At 37.9% G+C, this 24,626-nt stretch overlaps 3 protein-coding genes across 8 annotated transcripts; all 3 read left to right on the forward strand.

Moving 5' to 3' along the window:
- Window positions 1-267: 267 nt before the first annotated feature.
- Window positions 268-6,493, forward strand: LOC105926910 (histone-lysine N-methyltransferase PRDM9). The gene is made up of 2 exons (XM_036143620.1): window positions 268-560; window positions 3,704-6,493. Exons 1-2 carry the CDS (start codon window positions 389-391, stop codon window positions 4,744-4,746), a joined length of 1,215 nt encoding a protein of 404 aa, XP_035999513.1. The 5' UTR covers window positions 268-388; the 3' UTR covers window positions 4,747-6,493.
- A 1,014-nt stretch (window positions 6,494-7,507) lies between these two features.
- On the forward strand, window positions 7,508-22,632 carry LOC118564739 (gastrula zinc finger protein XlCGF57.1-like). Of its 4 annotated transcripts, XR_004932007.1 has the most exons (4): window positions 7,508-7,750; window positions 8,477-8,569; window positions 10,012-11,712; window positions 22,574-22,632. XR_004932007.1 is itself a non-coding variant. In XM_036143605.1 (3 exons), the coding sequence occupies exons 1-3, from the start codon at window positions 7,579-7,581 to the stop codon at window positions 10,120-10,122; spliced, it is 375 nt and encodes a 124-aa protein (XP_035999498.1). In that variant the 5' UTR covers window positions 7,508-7,578; the 3' UTR covers window positions 10,123-10,129. The 4 variants fall into 4 exon arrangements, 3 of the variants coding, with proteins under 3 accessions (XP_035999498.1, XP_035999499.1, XP_035999497.1); XM_036143605.1 differs by lacking the exon at window positions 22,574-22,632 and having other exon boundaries at window positions 8,477-8,568; window positions 10,012-10,129; XM_036143606.1 differs by lacking the exon at window positions 22,574-22,632 and having other exon boundaries at window positions 8,477-8,573; window positions 10,012-10,118.
- On the forward strand, window positions 18,708-22,505 carry LOC110368458 (gastrula zinc finger protein XlCGF57.1-like). 3 transcript variants are annotated; one of them, XM_036143615.1, is made up of 3 exons: window positions 18,708-18,969; window positions 19,690-19,786; window positions 20,963-21,069. In XM_036143615.1, exons 1-3 carry the CDS (start codon window positions 18,798-18,800, stop codon window positions 21,006-21,008), a joined length of 315 nt encoding a protein of 104 aa, XP_035999508.1. In that variant the 5' UTR covers window positions 18,708-18,797; the 3' UTR covers window positions 21,009-21,069. The 3 variants fall into 3 exon arrangements, with proteins under 3 accessions (XP_035999508.1, XP_035999507.1, XP_035999506.1); XM_036143614.1 differs by having other exon boundaries at window positions 19,690-19,792; window positions 20,963-21,046; XM_036143613.1 differs by lacking the exon at window positions 19,690-19,786 and having other exon boundaries at window positions 20,963-22,505.
- Window positions 22,633-24,626: the final 1,994 nt, after the last annotated feature.

A 24,626-nucleotide genomic window follows, 5' to 3' on the forward strand; every position in this document is an offset into this window, starting at 1 on the left:
CTCGGGCTTCTATTATACATCCGTCCAGCAAGTGGCGACAATGAGTCGATACGTTTCCTTCTTCTTTCCGTCAAACCCGGAAGCAGACTGTCTGCATGAACACCAAATCAGAGGGTTATTCTTTATTATTAAGATATCTTAAAAAGACTAATTTGATAAAACGGATTTATTTATTTTTATTATTATTTATAGTAGTAGGATATTAGAGTAGGTCATCCCGATTCACACTCCATTTCAGTTGGTGGCGGCAATGCACCAAAAGTTGCCATTAAACAAAAGAAGAAGAAGAAGAAGCAGCAGCAGCAGCAGCAGCAGACTGTCTGGGTATGTTAGCAGAGTTAGCTTTGTTGTGTCTTCTTATCTGAGTGTTTGTGTCTCTGCTGCAACAATGTCTTCATCTCAGTCTCTGAGAGAGTTTATCAGGGAGCGACTGACTGCTGCTGCTGAAGAAATATTCACAGAGTTTGATAAAACCATCGTCCACTACGAGGAAGAGCTGGATCGTCAGCGCAGACTGCTGGAAATCAGCTGCAAACCCCACACGAACCTGCAGAGAATAGGTATGAACCACCAGAGGTACTGATGTTGGTTTACTGATCACGGAGCTGCTGTAAAAACGCCATAAGACTAAAAGGAAGCGTTAAAATTAGATGTTTAGTATAAATGTAGTGAAATCAAGCAGCACCACTGAGCTATATTATACACTGGAGTGCTAATCGCCCGCTGTTAGAACGAGTCGCTGTGAAGCCACCAGCCGCCATATAGGTACTCCTTCTTTTCCTCCAGTAACTAGGGAATATGTGCGCCACAGCATCGAATAACGAGAATTTTCTCATGTTCAGGGAGGGTTTAAGACTTTTAAAATGTCAAATACCATTTACTTTTATGTTATGTTCTAAAACTATCAAGTACTGAGAAAGTCGTGTGCTGAAATATTTAGCATTTTATTAATTTATATATATATAGGCCTATATAACATTTATAAATATATAAATAACAATATACAAAAACATATATTTACATATATGTATACATATATGCATATACACATACTTATATATACATATATATATATATATTTAATATGAATAACAGGTAAAATATTTCAGGAACTAATTTCCTAGTAGTTGATAGTGTTAGTACATCCACTGACTGTAGAATTACCTATGAAACGTCTTCCCACAGCCAGAAAACTGCTTGTTATTGCAGCCAAATCCTATGGGATTCTGTGAGAGTAGGGAGTAGCAAGATGGCAGCCAGTGACTTCAGTTTTTCAGGTATTATATAGCTCAGTGAGCAGCACCCAGGTTTCCGTAGGATATTGTGTTTATTAAAACTTCTCTTAGTAATACAGTTAAGATTGAATAGTTTTCAGTCAGAATTTAAGAAATACATCAGCGGTACAACTACAAACTTTAATTTATTTCTTCAGGATTTTATTTGATAGATCAACCCAAAGTAGTGTTAAATCTGACAGAAAAGTAAAAAGATGCACTGTTTTCTAAATGTAAACAAATAATCTGAAAAGTGCTTAAGCCAATCCTCTGTAGAACTACCCTTAGCTGCAGTTACAGCTGCAACTCTTACAACTCTTTAGATGCGTGTCTACCAATTTTTCTCATCTAGGGGTTGAAATATTTGCGTCTAAGAGACAGACAAGAGGGGAGGCTGAAGGGAGCGTTGGCATCTTTACATTCGGTTGAATACAATGATTGAGTAGCAGCAGGACCCATGATTAAGCTGGAAGCTAAGATATTTGAGGTGTGACAGGAACGCTGTCATCAATAAAGGTTGACTGGTTGTTAAGTTGAGGGCAGGAGAGGAGGATGCTGAGTTGGTCCCTAATCTTAACCTATTGAACAATTTTATGAAATGTTTATTTCAGGATCGGGAGAGATCGGCAAACACAAATAAGGACTCAAACACTGTTTCTGTTTGAATATAAGGCACACATTTATTATTATTCCCCACAGAATACAGCACATCAAAACAACTAGCTCTTCACACACGCAAAGTAGCAAGCATTAAAGCAACAAGCTTTCAAACAGACGTGACGCTCAACAGATTCTCAGAATCAGCTCTTACCATTGACACGAACTGGGAGCCCTCAGTCCTAGGTTAAGATCAGCGTTCACGATGCCGGTATCCACATACGAACTCACGGCAGACTCACCGGGCTGAGGGCAGTCTCCTCTTTATATACTTGTAAACAAAGAGTCAGATGTGGAGCGAGAGTGGCCATCTCTCCCTCCACAGCTGCCCTGCCTCCCAAAGCATGTTTCCCAAACAGAACCCGTTCCCAGCATCTCAGCAGTGTGCGAAGCAAAATAATATGAGTGCACTCAGAATACAGCAAACATAAGCAAAATAAGAAATACAGAATCAGTCTTTCCCACAACACACTGTCATAGGTTCCCACCACAAGTTAAAACAAGTTATAGCAAAATAACACATGTTGTTCTTAGTTTTATGCGAACTCAAAAACAAGTAATATAAGTGAAACAAGTTTTCAAGGTTTTCCAATAATACATTGTTAAAGAGCAAAATAATTCTTTAATATATCAACAATATATTTAGCTTATTGGCTCTCCACAAACTTCTATCAATCTGATGCTCACAAGAGGATCAAATTGATAGAAGACAGATCTTTTTCATGCCTGACAACACGTCTTTCTGTTCCTGTACTAGAGTTTGCTCTCCAGCTTTTTTATGTACACCTCCTACAGACCTACAGTCCTTTATCTTGACTTTAAGCTGTTTTTATACTCCTCAGTAATTCCCTGTCTACCTTGCTAAAGGCTCTTCTTGTTCTTAATTAATGGTTCCTTTCAGGTGAATGGACAAATGTGCCATGTTGCTGCTTAATTGAAAACCACAGCCTAAAATTAGATTATTTTTTAACGAAATGTTTTGTTGGTTTATAAGGCTTCTCTGCTCTCTGAACATTACTCTGATGGTTTGGTGATCCCTCATATGTGTCCTCTAATCTCCTATTTAGTTTTTTTTTTCCATTTAGCAGATGATAATTTTGTGCTCTTGGCAGTTGCCAGTATTCACACTTTGTGTGGTCGGATAATCTGCCACATGGATGGACATTTTTCTCAAAAATGTTGTTTGTTGTTTGTTGTTTGTTTTTTTGCCGGTAGAGTAGTGATCTAACATCAAATACTGTGATATTTAGGGAGATGTAATTTTAGGTCACATCCATCCGCCCCGCCAGCACATTGATGAAAGTTTCGTTTCCCAACTTTTCAAATCCTTACCATGAGAACAAAGTAATTTTAAATGAAATAAAGAGGTAACTGTTACAAAATCAAAATGTCATGTTTTTTGCATGTTATTATTTTTTTTATTATTTAGCATTTTGACTTTACCAGGTCCATACCAGGAATCAACTCTTCCATTATAAAAAATGTTTAAACATCTTTTGGTAGCTGAGTCCGTCCTATTAACACCTGTAAAAGTTTTTCCTTTTAAACAGCAGCTGCTCAAAGGAACCATGTAACCATTACGTCCTGTAAAATAAAAACCTGTATTACCTGAATTATTACTGCAAAAATAAGCATATGTGTGGTTACTTAGAAACTTTAGGGTTATATAATTTCAAAACATCTTTAATTTGTTAAAATATAAAAAGTTAATTAATCTTGTGATATACTCACGGAAATCAATATGATTTATGTTTTTTCTTCTGCCTCTTCAGTTCTCTCACAGCATTATATTTGGAAGGAGGAGGAGGAGGTTCCCACTGAACATCACATCTGCAGCCAGGAGAGTAACTCCAGTTTGGACCAAGAAGAGCCACAATCTTTTTTGACAGAGGAGGAACTGAAGAAACCCAAATCTCAACAGATAAAAGAGAACAGGGCTAAACTAGAACCACCACAAATAAAGGAGGAACCACAGCATCCAGCAATAAAGAACGAAGAGGAGCAACTCTATATTAGTCTGGAGAAAGAGCAGCTGGGACAGCAGCAGTCAACTGATTCCTTTACAGTAGTTGCTGTTTACAAGGAAACAGACCACAGCGAACCAGAATCATACAAGGACCAACTCATCGCTCAGATTTTCTCTGAGTCTGAGAAACAAAAACAGGAAAGGAGCAACCTTGAAGATTCAGAATCAAGCAGAGATGAAGAAAATAAGAGCTTTCAGCAAATGAGATGTGATGTTGAGGATGTGGTCAACATAGAAGTGGAAAGACGGGAGACAGTGAACACAATTGACAGTATTTCAGCTTGTAAAATTTGTGGTAAAAGTTTTGCTAAGAAGCTTTTGAGTGATCACATGAGAATTCACACTGATGAGAAGCCTTTCTCATGTTTGACAGGTGGAAAAAACTTTAGTAATAGTGCGAGATTATACCTGCGAACAAGAACCGATAGAGATGAAAAGCCTTTTTCATGTATGACTTGTGGAAAATGTTTTAATCGCAAAAGTAATTTGACTGATCACATGAAAACTCACACAGGTGAGAAACCTTTTTCCTGTATGACATGTGGAAAACGTTTTAATCGCAAAAGTAATTTCATGGTTCACATTAAAACTCACACAGGTGAGAAACCTTTCTCATGTATGACATGTGGAAAAACTTTCAGCATGAAAGGAAATTTATCTCGGCACTTAAAATCGCATACAGGGGAGAAGCCTTTCTCATGTTTGTATTGCGGAAGGAATTTCCGTGATAGACCAAGTTTATCTCAGCACATAAAAATCCATACAGGCAAAAAGTGTTTTTCTGTATGATTTTTGGACTATTTTAATGGGGCATTCTTCAAATTATGTCACATTTGCCCAGAAACATTCCGGTTTCCCGGCTGATCGGACAAGCAGAGGGCAGAGCAAATGTAGAGACCACATTCAGGTGTCTGCTCAGATTCCACAGTAAAGTCCTCTCTGTTACAAGAATTGTATCCTACACTGACATTTCTTAGCAATCCTTCGAAGTTTTTAAAAATCCACGGGGGAAAAAACTCCCCTCATGTGGTCACGGTCATCATATTATTGTGTATCAGAGTCCAGTACTGCAGATGTAATCATCCTGCCCTCTGCCCATCATGGGTTTTGATATGATTTGTTAATATTCTCGTAAAATATTTAGTGCAGTTTCTCTTATTAGTTTTCTGCTAGAACTTTAATACAGTGTTGTGCTGTTGCTTCAAGAATGTAAATGTTTTATTTTGAAGGTTAAATTATTTTCTTGATGTGTGTTTTATCTGCTCTCTGCCCAGCTATCTTTCTTGGTTCGCTGTCTGGGCACAACATTCAAGTCGCTTGACAGCAATACTCAATTTCTCTGTTACTGTAAACATCATTGTACCGTAACTGCTCAAAAACACAAATCTGGATTGGTTAGACTACCAAAATAATCTGTAATGCTCTGTAGCAAAGCTAGTCCTCCATAGATGTCAATCTTAACCTGCTGTGGCTCACACCTTTTCGTTCAGTTTCAGCATTAAGTTTAATTTAGCTCACATCTGTTCAGTTAAAGTGAACTTGATCAAACTGAAAAAAATATTTTGCTATTCCCATAGATTTAAAAAAATATCTTTGGAACATTTGTTTAAAGCCATGTATCCCACAAGTATTAGCAAGGAGGAAAAAAAGTTTTATTGTACAGTTATTTTTAAAAAGGGGGGGGGGAAAAGCATTATGAAGGGTTAAAATAATTTCTTTACTTAGTGTATATGATGTAAAATGACATGTTTTGTATTGTAGTTTGCTGTTTGTTGGCCAAACTTTATTACCATGCATATGGGGTCCCATTTGTAAAGTTACACAGTCAGTTTTTTGGGTAATTTAGCCTTTCATATGAGATAATTTTTTATCATATACTTTATATATAAATTTCACAGTTTGTTACAAAATACTTGATTAGAAGCTAAATATTTAGTTTGCAAACTATTTTATATAATTATTTTAATATATAGCTAAACATTTAGCTATTTAGGATCTACAGTAGGGAGCCTTTCCCAATTTCCAGGGACAGTCCCCCTTTTAAGCCCCCTGAATTTGTTTGAGTGAGAACCAAATGTTGTGCCCAACAATATATATTTTGATTGCTGGTCATGCTGATGTTAGCAATATAGAAAGTATTACAACCAGAGTTAAGCTTGCCGTTATGCCACACCTGTTATCCCTGTGCTCCCCCCCCCCCCTTCTTCCTCCCCAACACCCCAGAATCACTCCAGTTCCTTCAAACCATCATGAAGGAAATTCTTATTTTGTAATTCTCATGTAGCTGGAAGTGTCCCTGGGTTTCATTTGAGAAATCTGGTTAGCTTAATCTACTATATCGTTGTCATATAGATTGTAATTTGAAAAATTATGTCAATGACTGGATTGTATCCTGGCTACCCTGCTATCCTCACCAAGTTTGTTGTGTTTTGTTTATTTTATTTTTTAAAGAGTGAAATCAGGAATGAAAGCAAAAACAATGTAATGCAAGTAAGCTATTGTACTTGCTTTCTCAATAAACGAGTTAATATGAAAACATTTTTTTTTAATCGGTCTTTGTTGTGTCTTCTGAGCTGATTGTTTGTGTCTCAGCAGCAACAATGTCTTCACCTTAGTCTCTGAGAGAGTTTATTAGGGAGCGACTGACCGCTGCTGCTGAAGAAATATTCACAGAGTTTGATAAAACCATCATCCACTACGAGGAAGAGCTGGACCGTCAGCGCACACTGCTGGAAATCTGTATTAATATATATATATATATATATATAAAGCAATAGAAAAAAATATGATGGACAGATATATAAAGGAGAGAATGGTCATGAGAGAGAAGTGTAGTGCAGGGGAAGACCAGAAAGCCACCATGGAGGTATTTCTCCATCATTAGCTTCCTTGAGTCTCATGTCAGAGAGAAGGACACGTCCTCCAACACGTCTCACGTCTATTGAAGAAACCTCCTCTGCTCACCTTTTGAAACCTTTATTCTGTTCCTGAGCAAGGTATCTCCCAGAAAATGCAATGTGGTCTTTCTCCAAAGTTCTAAGTCATTTACTTAATTCTGAGCTTGTGTTTTAATTTATATTCATGTTGTGAAGAATTCTTGCCTAGTGTTTAAGATGTGCTACTGTGTTCCAAGACATGGTACGTAAAGTTAGATTAATATGGTAAAAAAAAAAGCAAAGTAGGAGTTTTTAAGGAGGATTGATACATTATTACCTGTATATTTTAAATTAGGATAATTGTATTAAGGAAATAAACGGCTATAATAGGCAATCGACACAAACCAAACTCATAGCACGATGTGTGTAAATGTTTAAACTCATGTATGACCTATCTATCTATCTATCTATCTATCTATCTATCTATCTATCTATCTATCTATCTATCTATCTATCTATCTATCTATCTATCTATCTATCTATCTATCTATCTATCTATCTATCTATCTATCATTTTTTTCTGTGAATCGGGCCTCTATTATACATCCATCCAGCAGGTGGCGATAATGAGTGGATACGTTTCCTTCTTGCCTACGTCAAACCCGGAAGCAGACTGTCTGAGTCTGTTAGCAGAGTTAGCTTTGTTGTGTCTTCTTATCTGAGTGTTTGTGTCTCTGCAGCAACAATGTCTTCAACTCAGTCTCTGAGAGAGTTTATCAGGGAGCGACTGACCGCTGCTGCTGAAGAAATATTCACAGAGTTTGATAAAACCATCGTCCACTACGAGGAAGAGCTGGACCGTCAGCGCAGACTGCTGGAAATCTGCTACAAACCCCAAATAAACCTGCAGAGAATAGGTATGAACCACCAGAGGTACTGATGTTGGTTTACTGATCACAGAGCTGCTGGAAAAACGTCATATGCCTAAAAGGAAGCGTTAAAATTAAACGTTTAGTATAAATTTTCTGTAGTTAATTCAAGTAGCACTCACAAGTAGGACTTAGACATCTTTATTTGTCATTTTGTATGTACAGAGTGCATACAGAACGAAATTTCGTTGCATACAGCTTGTAATTAAAGGATATTGTGTTTATTAAAATTTCTCTTATTAATGCAGTTAAGATTGAATACTTTTTACTCATAATTTCAGAAATACATCAGTGGTACAACTACAAACTTTTATTTATTTCATCAAGATTTTATTTGATAGATCAACCCAAAGATGAAAAGTAAAAAGATGCACTGTTTTCTAAATGTAAGTGCTTAATTCAATTCTCCGTAGAACTACCCTTAGCTGCAGTTACAGCTGCATCTCTTTCAACTCTTAAAACTCTTTAGATGCATGTCTACCAATTTTGCTCATCTAGGGGCTGAAATATTTGCCCTTTCTTCTTTGCAAAATAGCTAAACCTCAGTTGGAGTGGAGAGAGAGCATCTAAGAACATATTCTTGAAGGAGCAACAAGAAAAATATCATTATTTTAGATATAACTAAAAATATAGTGATGTGAAAAACTAAATTTATCTTTTTTTAGATGGAATACGGTATAACGTGACACACCATGTCTGTGTGTTGTTCTCCAGTCTCTTGTTTACAAAGCCGAGCCAGTGTCATAGATCAACTGGAGGCGAGATCAACTGGTGGTGGCAGCTGGAAAACGCAGATGAGTCTAAAGGGCAGGTGGCTGTGCGTCGATGCCTGTTTAAAAATGTGTTAGACATCCAGTTTGTTGAATACATTTATGTTGCAACTTGGAAAAAAAATGTTTCAAATATCTGATGATCGCAGAGCAGTATTCAGTGGCAAGAATCTTGTTTTGGGATCTCTGCCGCTGATCACAAAATAATAACAGAGAAAGTCTGGGCTGTTACCAGATCCTAGTAGGGTTGTCAAAAGAATTGATACTCAAACGCTGTATCCGGATACAATAGTACTTTCATGCTCAAGCTTTATTCAGGGCTGATAGGACGCTGAGTTTGGTCACCTGATTTATATCACCTGTTCTGAAACTGAAAACTCGTATGACAGCGTGAGGTAGAATTACTCAGAGTAGCTGCTTTCTACTCAGGCTAGAGTGGCCATTCTTTCTGATATGAGTTCCTGGTCTTTGGGGCTTAAATCATGTGAACCTGCTGCTATGTTCCTGTTCATAGCTAGCTGGGTTTAAGAGACAGACAAGATGGGAGGCTGAATGAAGCGTTGGCATCTTTAGATTGGGTTGAATGCAATGATGAAGTAGCAGCAGGACCTGTGATTAAGCTGGAAGCTAAGATATTTGAGGTGTGACAGGAACGCTGTCATCAATAAAGGTTGACTGGTTGTTTAGTTGAGGGCAGGAGAGGAGGATGCAGAGCTTGTCCCTAACCTTTACCTCTTGATCAATATATTTAGCTTATTGGCTCTCCACAGACTTCTATCAATCTGATGCTCACAGGAGGATCAGATTGATAGAAGACAGATATTTTTCATGCCTGACTGACAACACGTCTTTATGTTCCTGTACTAGAGTTTGCTCTCCAGCTTTTTTATGTACACCTCCTACAGACCTACAGTCCTTTATCTTGACTTTAAGCTGTTTTTATATTCCTCAGTAATTCCCTGTCTACCTTGCTAGAGGCTCTTCTTGTTCTTATTAAATGGTTCCTTTCAGGTGAATGGACAGATGTGCCATGTTGCTCTTTAATGTGCCCAACTAGCACATTGATGAAAGTTTCGTTTCCCAACTCTTCAAATCCTTACCTGTTACAGACTCAAAATTTCATGTTTTTTTTTTATTATTATTATTTTTATTAAAGGCTTTTTTAGCATTTTTACTTTACCAGGTCCATCCCAGGCATCATCTTTAAATATCTCTTGGTAGCTGAGTCCATCCTATTAACACCTGTAAAAGCTTTTCCTTTTAAACAGCAGCTGCTCAAAGGAACCATAACCTCGTGTAAAATAACAACCTGTTCTTAGATTTATTACAGCAGAAATAAGCATATGTGTGGTTACTTAGAAATTTTAGGGTTTAATAATTTCAAAACATCTTTAATTTGTTAAAATATAAAAAGATAATTATTCTTGTGATATATTCATGGAAATCAATATGTTTTTTGTTGTTCTTCTGCCTCTTCAGTTCTCCCACAGCATTATATTTGGAAGGAGGAGGAGGTTCCCACTGAACATCACATCTGCAGCCAAGAGAGTAACTCCAGTTTGGACCAAGAAGAGCCACAATCTTTTTTGACAGAGGAGGAACTGAAGAAACCCAAATCTCAACAGATAAAAGAGAACAGGGCTAAACTAGAACCACCACAAATAAAGGAGGAACCACAGCATCCAGCAATAAAGTACGAAGAGGAGCAACTCTATATTAGTCTGGAGAAAGAGCAGCTGGGACAGCAGCAGTCATCTGATTCCTTTACAGTAGTTGCTGTTTACGAGGAAACAGACCACAGCGAACCAGAATCATACAAGGACCAACTCATCGCTCAGATTTTCTCTGAGTCTGAGAAACAAAAACAGGAAAGGAGCGACCTTGAAGATTCAGAATCAAGTAGAGATGAAGAAAATAAGAGTGTTCAGCAAATGAGAGGTGATGTTGAGGATGTGGTCAACACAGAAGTGGAAAGACGGGAGACAGTACACACAAATGACAATATTTCAGCTTGTAAAATTTGTGGTAAAAGTTTTGCTAAGAAGTTTTTGCCTGATCACATGAGAATTCACACTGGTCAGAAACCTTTCTCCTGTGTGACTTGTGGAAAAAGTTTTACAATGCAGGCAATCTTAAAGCTTCACATAAAATCGCACACAAGTGAGAAGCCTTTATCATGTTTAACCTGTGGCAAACATTTCAGTAATAGAGTGAGATTATACCGGCACACAAGAACCCATAGAGATGAAAAGCCTTTTTCCTGTATGACTTGTGGAAAACGTTTTAGTCGCAAAAGTAATTTTGCTGCTCACACGAAAACTCACACAGGTGAGAAACGTTTCTCGTGTTCGGTGTGTGGAAAAACTTTCACCGTAAAAGGAAATTTATCTCGGCACATAAGAACTCATACAGGTGAAAGGCCTTTTTCATGTATGACTTGTGGAAAACTTTTTATTCAAGAAAGTAATTTTACTGATCACATGAAAACTCACACGGGTGAGAAACCTTTCTCATGTCTGACATGTGGAAAAAAATTTCATATAAAGGCAAGTTTATCTCGGCACAAAAAAATCCACACAGGCGAGAAGCCTTTTTCCTGTATGACTTGTGGAAAACGTTTTAATCGCAAAAGTAATTTCACTGCTCACATCAAAACTCACACGGGTGAGAAACCTTTCTCATGTTTGACATGTGGAAAAACTTTCAGCATAAAAGGAAATTTATCTCGGCACATAAAATCTCATACAGGCGAGAAGCCTTTCTCATGTCTGACTTGTGGAAGAAATTTCTGTGATAGACCAAGTTTTTCTCAGCACATAAAAATCCATTCAGGCGAGAAGCGTTTTCCTATATGACTTGTGGAAAACGTTTTAATGGGGCATTCTTCAAATGATGTCACATTTGCCCAGAAACATTCCGGTTTTCTGGCTGGTCGGACAAGCAGAGGGCAGAGCAAATGTAGAAACCACGTTCAGGTGTCTGCTCAGAGTCCACAGTAAAGTCCTCTCTGCTACAAGCTCATATACAACACTGACATTTCTTGGCAATCCTTCGAGGTTTTGAAAAATCCACGGGGAAAAAAAACTCCCATCATCATATTACGAGTCACTCCAGCAGATACAAACACAGTGGTGTTTTCTTGTTGCCATAATATGTCTGTTTTGCTGATATTCAGGACAGGTCTGTCCACTATTTGACTCATAGAAGTAAAGCTATTTTCAGCGCTACCGCTCTGCTTGTACGGCCACAAGATGGTCGCAATTCATCTTTCTAAATTTACTAATTTGAGGAATGCCCTATTGCAGAGCTCAATTGACTAGTCATATTGTTACAGATGATGAGATTACAGAGACTGGGCTGCGAAAGGCAGTTACCATGGAAACAACAGATTAACAGACACTGGAGAGACAGAGTCTAACATACTTCGATTGGACAGAATGACTGATTAGGGGAAAATGTGTCAGCTTGGACATGTTTACATTTTAGCATGATCTTCTCCACCAATGTGATGAAAGGAGCACTGATATCATACTGGGGATGCCCTTGAATGGATGTACACAATTGGTCCTACTTAATATTTGTGAGTAACTCTGGCATCTGGAAATCTACCCGATTCACATCGTTGTGTATCAGAGTCCAGTACTGTAAACATCCCTCTGCCTTTTAGATTACATATGTGAAAACATAGTTTCTATCTTCTACAGAAGTTTACAAATTGAGAACACCACATTATTCAGGAAAAGAACCTGGGAGGACCGTAATGGGACGCGGTCAACTCTTAACAATATGATAACATACAGAGGTCATCAGGTGCAATCTTGTGATATTCTCAAACATTTGGGGGCTTCAGAACTGCCAGGTGGAAAGTTGAAGTTTGTAGATAAGGCAATCATTAAATTGGGTTTGTAATGATTGGTTAATATTCTTGTAAAATATTTAGTGCAGTTTCTCTTTTAAGTTTGCTGCTAGAACTTTAATACAGTGTTGTGCTGTTGCTTCAATAATGTAAATGTTTTATTTTCAACATTAAACTATTTTCTTGGTTTGTGTTTTATCTGCTCTCTCTCCAGCTATCTCTCTTCAATCGCTGTCTGGGCACAACATTCAAGTCACTTGACAACAAGAATCAATTTCTCTGTTACTGTAAACATCATTGTACCGTAACTGCTCAAAACCACAAATCTGGATTGGTTAGACCACCAAAATAATCTGTAGTGCTCTGTAGCAAAGCTTAACCTGCAGTGGCTCACACCTTTGATTCAGTTTCAGCATAAAGTTCAATTTCACTCACATCTGCCACTATAAATTCACTATAACTCATATAGTGAACTTGATCAAACAGAAATAATGTTATGCTATTCTTGTAGATCATGGATCATTTGGTGAAAGCCATAGACCCCACTGAGATTAGCAAGGAGGGAAACAGTTTCATTTTACAAAGTATTTTTAAAAAAGGAACATAAAAACAAAAGCAATATTAAGGGTTAATATAATTCCTTTAGTGCAGGGGTGTCAAACTAATTTCTATATGGGGCCACTTTGGCGTCATAAAGTCATTAAAAGGGCCGGTAGCACGTGTAAAGACGATACTTTTCATTTCATAATTTCATTCCAGTTCACATAGAAGTATAAAAAATGCACAGTAACATAAAAATAGCAACCTTAGGCCCAGTTTATACAGTTTATCTGCAAGAAAAGTTGATATTGGGGTGAGTTACACTTACAGGTGGCACAGCTTTAGCCACTTTATACACTTTAAAAGGATATATACCTCTACTTTATGACATGATATACCTTTTTTTTTGGCTCTTGAGGGCCGGAAAATTTACCTTGACGGGCCGGATTCGGCCCGCGGGCCTTGAGTTTGACACCTGTGCTTTAGTGTATATAATATACAATGACATATGTTATATATTGTAGTTTGCTGTTTGTTGGCTGATCTTTGTAAGGATGTGTTTTGGGTCCCATTTGTAAAGTTACACAGTTAAACATTAATATCAATATTTTGGGTAAATTAGCCTTTCATACAAGAAAAACAAAATGTGGGTGATTTTCCTAGTCATACTTAATAGTCATGTTTTTATCATGTCATTCATATATACATTTCTCAGTTTGTAACTAAATAATTACAAGGTAAATATTTATTTTGAAAACAATTGTATGTATTTATTTTAATATTTAGCTATTTACGATCTACAGTAGGGAGCCTTTTCCAATTTCCAGGGACAGTCCCCTTTTTGTTCTCTGTTAAAATTGACCCCATAAATGTCCCTGATTTCAGCGTTGTTTGAATGAGAACCAAATGTGCCCCACAACATGTATTTTGATAGCTGGTCATGCTGATGTAAGCAATATAGAAAGTAGTACAACCAGAGTTGAGCTTGCCTTTTGTGCCACAATTTTTATTCCTGTGCAATGTTATCCCCCTGGAACCACTCCTTTTCCTTCAAACCATCACGAAAAAAAATTCTTATCTTGTAATTTGCATGTAGAAATCTGGTCACCTTAATCTACAGCAACAGCGACTGCACCAACAGCTGCCACATAGCCACACAACCAGCCATAGATGACATGAACGACGATTGAAGCAATTCAGGCCCGTTTACTTGATATTTTCTGTTGAAAATGGAACAGTTTGGTTGACTTTGTGCTGTTCGTTTACACAACAACACCTAATGTTTTTTTTCTTACAATAGCAGAGTTTGAAAATGGGTTGTAGAGTTTAATGGTTCGAAAATGTCCCTGTTTCTGTCCTGTTGCATCTCAACAATCCAGGTAGAAAACACATAAAGAAACTAGATAGGTCCTCCTAACGGGTTCCCTTTTTTTAAAAACATTGCTTATAAGAGCCAAAAAGAACATTTGTGTTGTTTATTTGTTATAATGCCGTAGGTGTTGTTGAGAATTAAAAATATGTCTTAGTTGGGGTTACTGAGGAAAGCAGAGTTGGGTCTGTGCTTCCTGCTCCAGCGTAAGATAAACATGGAGTTTTATTGCCCCGAGGGGGTGGTAAGCAGGAGAGGGGGTCAGTCATCTTCCCTCTGAGCTTGCAGGAGGAGTTTTAAAGTTGATAAAAGGAATGTCTTGGTAAAACTTACTTCAGACAGACAGATTTATCCACCGCGGTGAGAACATCTTGTAAATGGTATGTACTCTGTCTCCATATTTAATTTCAATGAATTAAATATGTATTTAAACCGTTCTACCTCTGATCAATGATTCCTTATTTTATTGTCAAATCTTAAACAGGGGTAAAAATGGGCCTTTAGTAGCGAAGCAGGATTAGGCCAATAATAAATAAATCACAGTGTTTAGACTATTACTTCACCTCAGCCGATTACATGGGTGCGTAGTCACACGGCCCACATCACTTACCTGATGCTGACATGGCCGACAAGGGGCTGGGTTAGTTATAAACGTTTTTGTTGACCATCATTGACCGTCATCCTTCTTTCTTAATAATAAGTAACATAAGCTTTTGTTTTTGTTTAAAATAAATACACTACACACAAGTCGTATTTAGCATGACTCATAGGAGACGCCTTACAAAGCACTACTCAGCCTGCTATGGCTTTATTTGGGGATCAAAGTCACTTAGTTCAGACTGAAGAGGTCTTTTAGAGAAAAAGCTAAATGTTTCAGCAAAGAAGAAGCCGTCCAGAGGACCTGTCCAATTTATTGTTTTGTCACTGTTTCTGTTATCATATAAACAGGTAAAGACAAAACTATTCTTCTAGGGAGTCCCTAACTCGTGTGCAGTATGACAGAGATCAGTAGAAATTATTGCATAGGCACAATATAACTACTGCCTACAATTTTTAATACCACTGAAGAAGGGAAAATGGGAGCTAACAGAATACTCTGTTGGATGCTGTCTTCTCATAAACTTGTATGCAGTTTACTTCTTGTGACTCTCAGCCATTTTCAAAGTATAGAGTGTGAGCAGAGGAGCTACAATGAACGGCTATCACCAAAGCTAACCGCTAAGCTAGCTGGATGCATAAACTAGGAGTGCGCATGCAGAGCCAGCATCTCAAGGGTTTATTAGTTGTGCCGGCTTTTAGGCAGTACGCATGCACACTGCTCTTAATTCTAACGCAATGACTGTGAGAGACACATTTTCTAACTTTACACACACATCCATTACACATGACTCATTAGTTAAATCAAGTAGCACAAAGGTTTTCGTATTATATTCTGTTTATTGAAACCCCTCTCAGTTATGCCTTTAAGATTCAAGAATTTTTACTTAGAAGTTCAGAAATACATCAGTGGTACAACTTGTATACACCCACCCACTCCTGAGTATGTAGGAGCCTTTACATGAATGCACTTCTAGTTTAGACATTACAGTCAGGCAGTCTTGTAGACTGCACCGGGGTCCAATCAGGCACTGACAAGATTTGTGGGCGCCATCTTGGGTCGGTCAACAGCTCAGCTCAGTGTAATGTGTTAAGCAGGCGCAGAATCGATTTGAATCAACTATAACTCCCAAATTATTAATGACTATTGAACAAATTTAGTTATTTATTTAGCTAAAAACAAATAGTTCGGTGCATTTAAATATTGTTAGTCGGGTTTAAAGTAATAGAACATACTATTCTAGTAATGAAATATTCTGGTACACCGCCACAATCAATGCGAGGTCTACTCTTATATAATGTCTGTGTGTCAAACTGATCTCTATTTATTCACTGGATTGCTGATTGGCCCGAAAAACTGAAGTCACTGACCGCCATCTTCCTACTCCCCCCTTCTTGATACTGTTTGCAGCCTTTCAGTGGGTCTTCTGTGTGTTGCTGCAAGAAGACGGCACTCTCAAACAGGACCAGTGGATTATCTGGGGAGAAACATTGTGCATGTAGCTATGGGATACAAAAATGATCTATAGTAAAACTGTAACCTAACGTAGTGTTATGCATTATGCTATGACATTTACACTGCCCGGTTTCTCTATAATCGTGCTTACACATTATATTCAAGATGTACTAACTACTTTGCCAGAGATTGTAGCCCATATGGTTGTGATTTTCACTAGTTGCCTGCCACCGTCATTCACATGGATTGGGTTGAAGTGTGCTATCTCCACAAATGAGTCAACTATGAATCTTTACATCAAATCTGTGAATGAATATTTTTTAAACACTTGCATTCATTAAAAAGGTATATTATAAAAGGAGTATTCCATTTATTTAGATAAATATCCAAGGGTCTAATACACAAAATGATGCACAGCTTCTGGGAAATGCTATGCAGTATGTTTTGTTGCAGGTACAACTGCTGTTATGCGCTATCCTTTTGTGAATTTGGCTGAAAAAATATTCTGAATTCAATACATTACTACTGCTATTAGACAAATAATAAACATTGATAACATACTTATACGTCTCAGGAGGCGGAAGCAGTGCAGTACCAACACTGTTTATAGTGGGGGTGGTGTGCTGCTGACCTCGACTCGGGACATCGTGCGTCGGTGGGCAGAATACTTCCAAGACCTCCTTAATCCCACCAACACATCTTAAATGGCGGAAGCAGCACCTGAGGACTCTGGGTCGGGTTCTCCCATCTCTGGTGCTGAGGTCGCTGAGGTTGTTAAAAAGCTCCTCGTGGCAAGGAGGAGTGGATGAGATTCGCCCTGAGTACCTTAAGGCTCTGGATGTTGTGGGGCTGTGTTGGTTAACACAGCTCTACAGCATTGCGTGGAGATCGGGGGCAGTCCCCCTGGATTGGCAGACTGGGTGGTGGTCCCCCTATTTAAAAAGGGGGACCGGAGGGTGTGTTCCAACTATAGAGGAATCACACTCTAAAGCCTCAATGGTAAGGTCTATTTAGGGGTTCTGGAAAGGAGGGTCTGTCGGATAATTGAATCTCGGATTCAGGAAGAGCAGTGTAGTTTTCGTCCTGGCCGTGGAACACTGGATCAGCTCTACACCCTCAGCAGGATCCTGGAGGGGCCATGGGAGTTTGCCCAACTAGTCTACGTGTGTTTTGTGGATCTGGAGAAGGCATTCGACCGTGTCCCCCGAGGGATCCTGTGGGGGGTACTCCGGGAGTATGGAGTAACAGACCCTTTAATAAGGGCTGTCAAGTCTCTGTATGACCGGTGTAAGAGTCTGGTCCGTATAGCCGGCAGTAAGTTGGACTCCGCCAAGGTTGCCCTTTGTCACCGATTCTGTTCATAACTTCGGGGGAACCCAGCTAGAACACACTCTTAGACTCTAGAGGGAAGAACATTTAAGAGAAAAGGAGAAGTCCTCAAACATGTCCCAAGTCTCTGGAAGAAACCTCCTCTGCTCACCTTCTGAAACCTTTATTCTATTCCTGAGCAAAGTATCTCCAAGAACAAAATGCAATGTGGTCTTTGTTCCAACTTCTAAGTCATTTACTTTATTCTGAGCTTGTGTTTTAATTTACATTCATGTTGTGAAGAATTCTTGCCTAGTGTTTAAGATGTGCTATTGTGTTCCAAGACATGGTACTTAAAGTGAGATTAATATGGTAAAAAATGCAGAGTAAGAGTTTTGAAGGAGGATTGATAAGTTCTTACCTATATATTTAAATTAGGAAAATTGTATTAAGGAAACGAATGGCTATAATAGGCAATAGACAGAAACCAAGTACAATGTGTGTAAATGTTTAAACTCATAAGTCACCTATACTTTATATAGCCTACATATATATATATATATATATATATATATATATATATATATATATATATATATATATATATATATATATATATATATTATATATAAAGTATAGGTGACTTATGAAGTTTATATATATATATATATATATATATATATATCTGATAACCTAAAAAAAAAAAATATATATATATATATATATATATATATCTAGATATATCTAATATATATCTCTATCTATATCTCTATAAAGTATCAGGTGACTTATGAGTTTCATATATATATCTCTATCGCTATCTATACTATTATCTCTATATCTATATATATATATATCTCTCATATATATTTTTTTTTTTTTTTTTTTAGTTTATACAGACCGCTTACAGGGTTCTACTGTGAAAAAAATATATTTTTTAATTTTTTTTTTTATAATTAATTTACTTATTTTTTCTGTCATTTGGGCATCTATTATACATCCGTCCAGCAGGTGGCGACAATGAGTCGAGACGTTTTCTTTTTGTCTCCGTCAAACCCGGAAGCAGACTGTCTGGTTCTGTTAGCAGAGTTAGCTTTGTTGTGTCTTCTTATCTGAGTGTTTGTGTCTCTGCAGCAACAATGTCTTCATCTCAGTCTCTGAGAGAGTTTATCAGGGAGCGACTGACCGCTGCTGCTGAAGAAATATTCACAGAGTTTGATAAAACCATCGTCCACTACGAGGAAGAGCTGGACCGTCAGCGCAGACTGCTGGAAATCTGCTACAAACCCCAGATAAACCTGCAGAGAATAGGTATGAACCACCAGAGGTACTGATGTTAGTTTACTGATCACAGAGCTGCTGGAAAAACGTCATAAGCCTAAAAGGAAGCGGCAAAATCAAATGTTTAGAATACATTTTCTCTAGTTAATTCAAGTAGCACTCACAAGTAGGACTTAGACATCTTTTTTGTCGTTTTTTATGTACAGAATGCATACAGAACGAAATTTCGTTGCATACATCTTGTGTTTATTAAAATTTCTCTTATTATTGCAGTTAAGATTGAATACTTTTTACTCAGAATTTCAGAAATACATCAGTGGTACAACTAAAATTTATTTCTTCGGGATTTTATTTGATAGATCAACCCAAAGTAGTGTTAAATCTGACAGAAAAGTAAAAAGATGCACTGTTTTCTAAATGTAAACAAATAATCTAAAAAGTGCTTAAGCCAATCCTCTGTAGAACTACCCTTAGCTGCAGTTACAGCTGCAACTCTTTCAACTCTTACAACTCTTTAGATGCATGTCTACCAATTTTGCTCATCTAAATATTTGCCCTTTCTTCTGGCTAAACCTCAGTTAGAGTGGAGAGAGAGCATCAAGAAGAACATATTCTTGAAGGAGTAATAAGAAAAATATAATTATTTTAGATAGAACAAAAAAAAATTGTGATGTGAGGAACTAAATGTATCTTTTTTTTAGATGTAATACGGTATAACGTGACACACCATGTCTGTGTGTTGTTCTCCAGTCTCTTGTTTACAAAGCCGAGCCAGTGTCATAGATCAACTGGAGGCGAGATCAACTGGTGGTGGCAGCTGGAAAACGCAGATGAGTCTAAAGGGCAGGTGGCTGTGCGTCGATGCCTGTTTAAAAATGTGATCAATGTAACAGTTTAAAAAGTGTTAGACATCCAGTTTGTTGAATACATTTATGTTGCCACTTGGAAAAGAATGTTTCAAATATCTGATGATCGCAGAGCAGTATTCAGTGGCAAGAATCTTGTTTTTGGGATCTCTGCCGCTGATCACAAAATTAACTTGAGACACATATTCCATTCAGTTCACATTTTAGAAAAAAATAACAAAAATTGCAAGGTTCCAAATATAATTTTAACAGAGCCAGACTGTATCTGTTTTTTGTGTCTTGGAAAAAAAAAGAATAATCAGCAGTTATTTCACTATAAAGAATGTATATTCCGCTCGCTGATGCTCTGTTAATTGATCTATAATAACAGAGAAATTATATTACAATTACTATTACTAAGGCTAGAGAGTGACAATTCTTTCTGATATGGGTTCCTGGTCTTTGGGGCCTAAATCATGTGAACCTGCTGCTATGTTCCTGTTCGTCGCTAGCTGGGTTTAAGAGACAGACAAGAGGGGAGGCTGAAGGGAGCGTTGGCATCTTTAGATTGCGTTGAATGCAATGATGGAGTAGCAGCAGGACCCGTGATTAAGCTGGAAGCTAAGATATTTGAGGTGTGACAGGAACACTGTCATCAATAAAGGTTGACTGGTTGTTTAGTTGAGGGCAGGAGAGGAGGATGCAGAGCTTGTCCCTGAACTGAACCTGTTGAACAATGTATTTAGCTTATTGGCTCTGCACAAACTTCTATCAATCTGATGCTCACAGGAGGATCAGATTGATAGAAGACAGATCTTTTTCATGCCTGACAACACGTCTTTATGTTCCTGTACTAGAGTTTGCTCTCCAGCTTTTTTATGTACACCTCCTACAGACCTACAGTCCTTTATCTTGACTTTAAGCGGTTTTATACTCCTCAGTAATTCGCTGTCTACCTTGCTAGAGGCTCTTCTTGTTCTTATTAAATGGTTCCTTTCAGGTGAATGGACAGATGTGCCATGTTGCTCTTTAATGTGCCCAACTAGCACATTGATGAAAGTTTCGTTTTCCAACTTTTCAAATCTTTACCATGAGCACAAAGTAATTTTAAATTAAATAATCTTGTGATATACTCACGGAAATCAATATGATTAATGTTTTTTCTTCTGCCTCTTCAGTTCTCCCACAGCATTATATTTGGAAGGAGGAGGAGGTTCCCACTGAACATCACATCTGCAGCCAAGAGAGTAACTCCAGTTTGGACCAAGAAGAGCCACAATCTTTTTTCACAGAGGAGGAACTGAAGAAACCCAAATCTCAACAGATAAAAGAGAACAGGGCTAAACTAGAACCACCAGAAATAAAGGAGGAAACACAGCATCCAGCAATAAAGAACGAAGAGGAGCAACTCTATATTAGTCTGGAGAAAGAGCAGCTGGGACAGCAGCAGTCATCTGATTCCTTTACAGTAGTTGTTTACAAGGAAACAGACCACAGCGAACCAGAATCATACAAGGACCAACTCATCGCTCAGATTTTCTCTGAGTCTGAGAAACAAAAACAGGAAAGGAGCAACCTTGAAGATTCAGAATCAAGTCCAGATGAAGAAAATAAGAGTGTTCAGCCAATGAGAGGTGATGTTGAGGATGTGGTCAACACAGAAGTGGGAAGACGGGAGACAGTGCACACAAATGACAGTATTTCAGCTTGTAAAATTTGTGGTAAAAGTTTTGCTAAGAAGCTTTTGAGTGATCACATGAGAATTCACACTGGTGAGAAACCTTTCTCATGTCTGACTTGTGGAAAAAGTTTTACAAAGCAGGCAATCTTAAAGCTTCACATAAGATCTCACACAGGTGAGAAGCCTTTCTCATGTTTGACATGTGGAAAAAATTTCAGTAATAGAGCGAGATTATACCGGCACACAAGAACCCATAGAGATGAAAACCCTTTTTTCTGTATGACTTGTGGAAAATGTTTTAATCGCAAAAGTAATTTTGCTACTCACACGAAAACTCACACAGGTGAGAAACATTTCTCGTGTTCGGTGTGTGGAAAAACTTTCACCGTAAAAAGAAATTTATCTCGGCACATAAGAACTCATACAGGTGAAAGGCCTTTTTCATGTATGACTTGTGGAAAATGTTTTAATCGCAAAAGTAATTTTGCTGCTCACACGAAAACTCACACAGGTGAGAAACATTTCTTGTGTTCGGTGTGTGGAAAAACTTTTACCGTAAAAGGAAATTTATCTCGGCACATACGAACTCATACAGGTGAAAGGCCTTTTTCATGTATGACTTGTGGAAAAAGTTTTATTCAAGAAAGTAGTTTTACTGATCACATTAAAACTCACACGGGTGAGAAACCTTTCTCATGTCTGACATGTGGAAAAAAATTCCATATAAAGGCAAGTTTATCTCGGCACCAAAAAATCCACACAGGCGAGAAGCCTTTTCCTGTATGACTTGTGGAAAACGTTTTAATGGGGCATTCTTCAAATTATGTCACATTTGCCCGGAAACATTCCGGTTTTCCAGCTGGTCGGACAAGCAGAGGGCAGAGGAAATGTAGAGACCACATTCAGGTGTCTGCTCAGATTCCACAGTAAAGTCCTCTCTGTTACAAGCTCGTATACAACACTGACATTTCTGGGCAATCCTTCGAGGTTTTGAAAAATCCATGGGGAAAAACTCCCATCATCACATTACGAGTCACTCCAGCAGATACAAACACAGTGGTGTTTTGTTGTTGCCATAATATGTCTGTTTTGCTGATATTCAGGACAGATCTGTTCACTATTTGACTCATACAAAGAAATAGACTTTAAAATACTTCTGTTAGTCTATAAATCCCTAAATGGCTTAGCACCTAAATAAATCATAGACTTGTTATCGGTGTATCAACCATCCAGACCACTATGGTCTTCTGGCTCCAGCCTACTCTGCATACCTAGAACACGAACCAAACACGGAGAAGCATCATTTAGTTCCTATGCTCCACTTATCTGGAACAAACTTCCAGAAAATTGTAAATGTGCGGAAAGCCTGAGTTCCTTTAAATCAAGATTAAAAACACATTTGTTTAGGATTGCCTTCAACTGTTCTAGTTAACTGAATCACCACTTCTTTGTTCTAATTTCTATCTACATTTTATTCCTACTTGCTTTTATTCTGTTTTAATTTGCTATATTTTAATCATGTAAAGCACTTTGCATTGTCCCTGTACTGAATTGTGCTATATAAGTAAATTTGCCTTGCCTTGCCTTGCCTTGCCTTACAAGAAAATTATTTTAAGAGTTGCAGCTCTGCTTGTACGGCCACAAGATGGCCGCAATTCATCTGTCTAAATTTAGTAATTTGAGGAATGCCCTATTGCAGAGCTCCATTGACTAGTCATATTGTTACAGATTATGAGATTACAGAGACTGGGCTGCGAAAGGCAGTTACCATGGAAACAACAGATAAACAGACACTGGAGAGACAGAGTCTGACATACTTAGATTGGACAGAATGACTGATTAGGGGAAAATGTGTCAGCTTGGACATTATAGCATGATCTTCTCCACCAATGTGATTAAAGGAGCACTGATATCATTCTTGGGGATGCCCTTGAATGGATGTACACAATTGGTCCTACTTAATATTTGTGAGTAACTCTGGCGTCACTCTGGAAATCTACCTGTCTCGCATTGTTGTGTATCAGAGTCCAGTACTGTAAACATCCCTCTGCCTTTTAGATTACATATGTGAAAACATAGTTTCTATCTTCTACAGAAGTTTACAAATTGAGAACACCACATTATTCAGGAAAAGAACCTGGGAGGACCGTAATGGGACGCGGTCAACTCTTAACAATATGATAACATACAGAGGTCATCAGGTGCAATCTTGTGATATTCTCAAACATTTGGGGGCTTCAGATCTGCCAGGTGGAAAATTGAAGGTTGTAGATAAGGCAATCATTACATGAGGTTTGATATGATTGGTTAATGTTCTCGTAAAATATTTAGTGCAGTTTCTCTTATAAGTTTGCTGCTAGAACTTTAATACAGTGTTGTGCTGTTGCTTGAAGAATGTTAATGTTTTATTTTGAACATTAAATTATTTTCATGGTTTGTGTTTTATCTGCTCTCTGCCCAGCTATCTCTCTTCAATCGCTGTCTGGGCACAACATTCAAGTCACTTGACAGCAATACTCAATTTCTCTGTTACTGTAAACATCATTGTACCGTAACTGCTCAAAAACACAAATCTGGATTGGTTAGACCACCAAAATAATCTGTAGTGCTCTGTAGCAAAGCTAGTCCTCCATAAATGTCAAGCTTAACCAGCAGTGGCTCACACCTTTTCATTCAGTTTCAGTATTAAGTTCAATTTAGCTCACATCTGTCAGTTATAGTGAACTTGATCAAACTGAAATAATATTTTACTATTGTCATACTTTAAAAAAAATCTTTGGAACATTTGGTTAAAGCAATAGATCCCAGATAGATTACCAAGGAGGGAAACAGTTATTTTTTAAGAAGGAACATGAAAAACAAAGCATTATGAGGGGTTAAAATAATTTCTTTGCATACTGTATATGATGTAAAATAACAAGTTTTATACATTGTAGAGAAAGGTGATTTAAGTGACTTTGAACGTGGCATGATTGTTGGTGCCAGAAGGGCTGGTCTGAGTATTTCAGAAACTGCTAATCTACTGGGATTTTCACGCATAACCATCTCTAGGGTTTACAGAGAATGGTCCGAAAAAGAAAAAATATCCAGTGAGCGGCAGTTCTGTGGGCGGAAATGCCTTGTTGATGCCAGAGGTCAGAGGAGAATGGCCAGACTGGTTC

This window comes from Fundulus heteroclitus, chromosome 12, assembly GCF_011125445.2.
Source record: "Fundulus heteroclitus isolate FHET01 chromosome 12, MU-UCD_Fhet_4.1, whole genome shotgun sequence".
Classification (NCBI taxonomy): Eukaryota; Metazoa; Chordata; class Actinopteri; order Cyprinodontiformes; family Fundulidae; genus Fundulus; species Fundulus heteroclitus.

What these genes read in the sequence shown, in the direction of transcription:
- LOC118564739 (XM_036143604.1), top strand. Translation starts at nt 7,579, where the DNA reads ATGTCTTCAACTCAGTCTCTGAGAGAGTTTATCAGGGAGCGACTGACC. An exon ending in AATAAACCTGCAGAGAATAG is followed by an intron (nt 7,751 to 10,011) that starts GTATGAACCACC and finishes CTGCCTCTTCAG; the next exon opens with TTCTCCCACAGCATTATATT.
- LOC105926910 (XM_036143620.1), top strand. Translation starts at nt 389, where the DNA reads ATGTCTTCATCTCAGTCTCTGAGAGAGTTTATCAGGGAGCGACTGACT. An exon ending in CACGAACCTGCAGAGAATAG is followed by an intron (nt 561 to 3,703) that starts GTATGAACCACC and finishes CTGCCTCTTCAG; the next exon opens with TTCTCTCACAGCATTATATT.
- LOC110368458 (XM_036143613.1), top strand. Translation starts at nt 18,798, where the DNA reads ATGTCTTCATCTCAGTCTCTGAGAGAGTTTATCAGGGAGCGACTGACC. An exon ending in GATAAACCTGCAGAGAATAG is followed by an intron (nt 18,970 to 20,962) that starts GTATGAACCACC and finishes CTGCCTCTTCAG; the next exon opens with TTCTCCCACAGCATTATATT.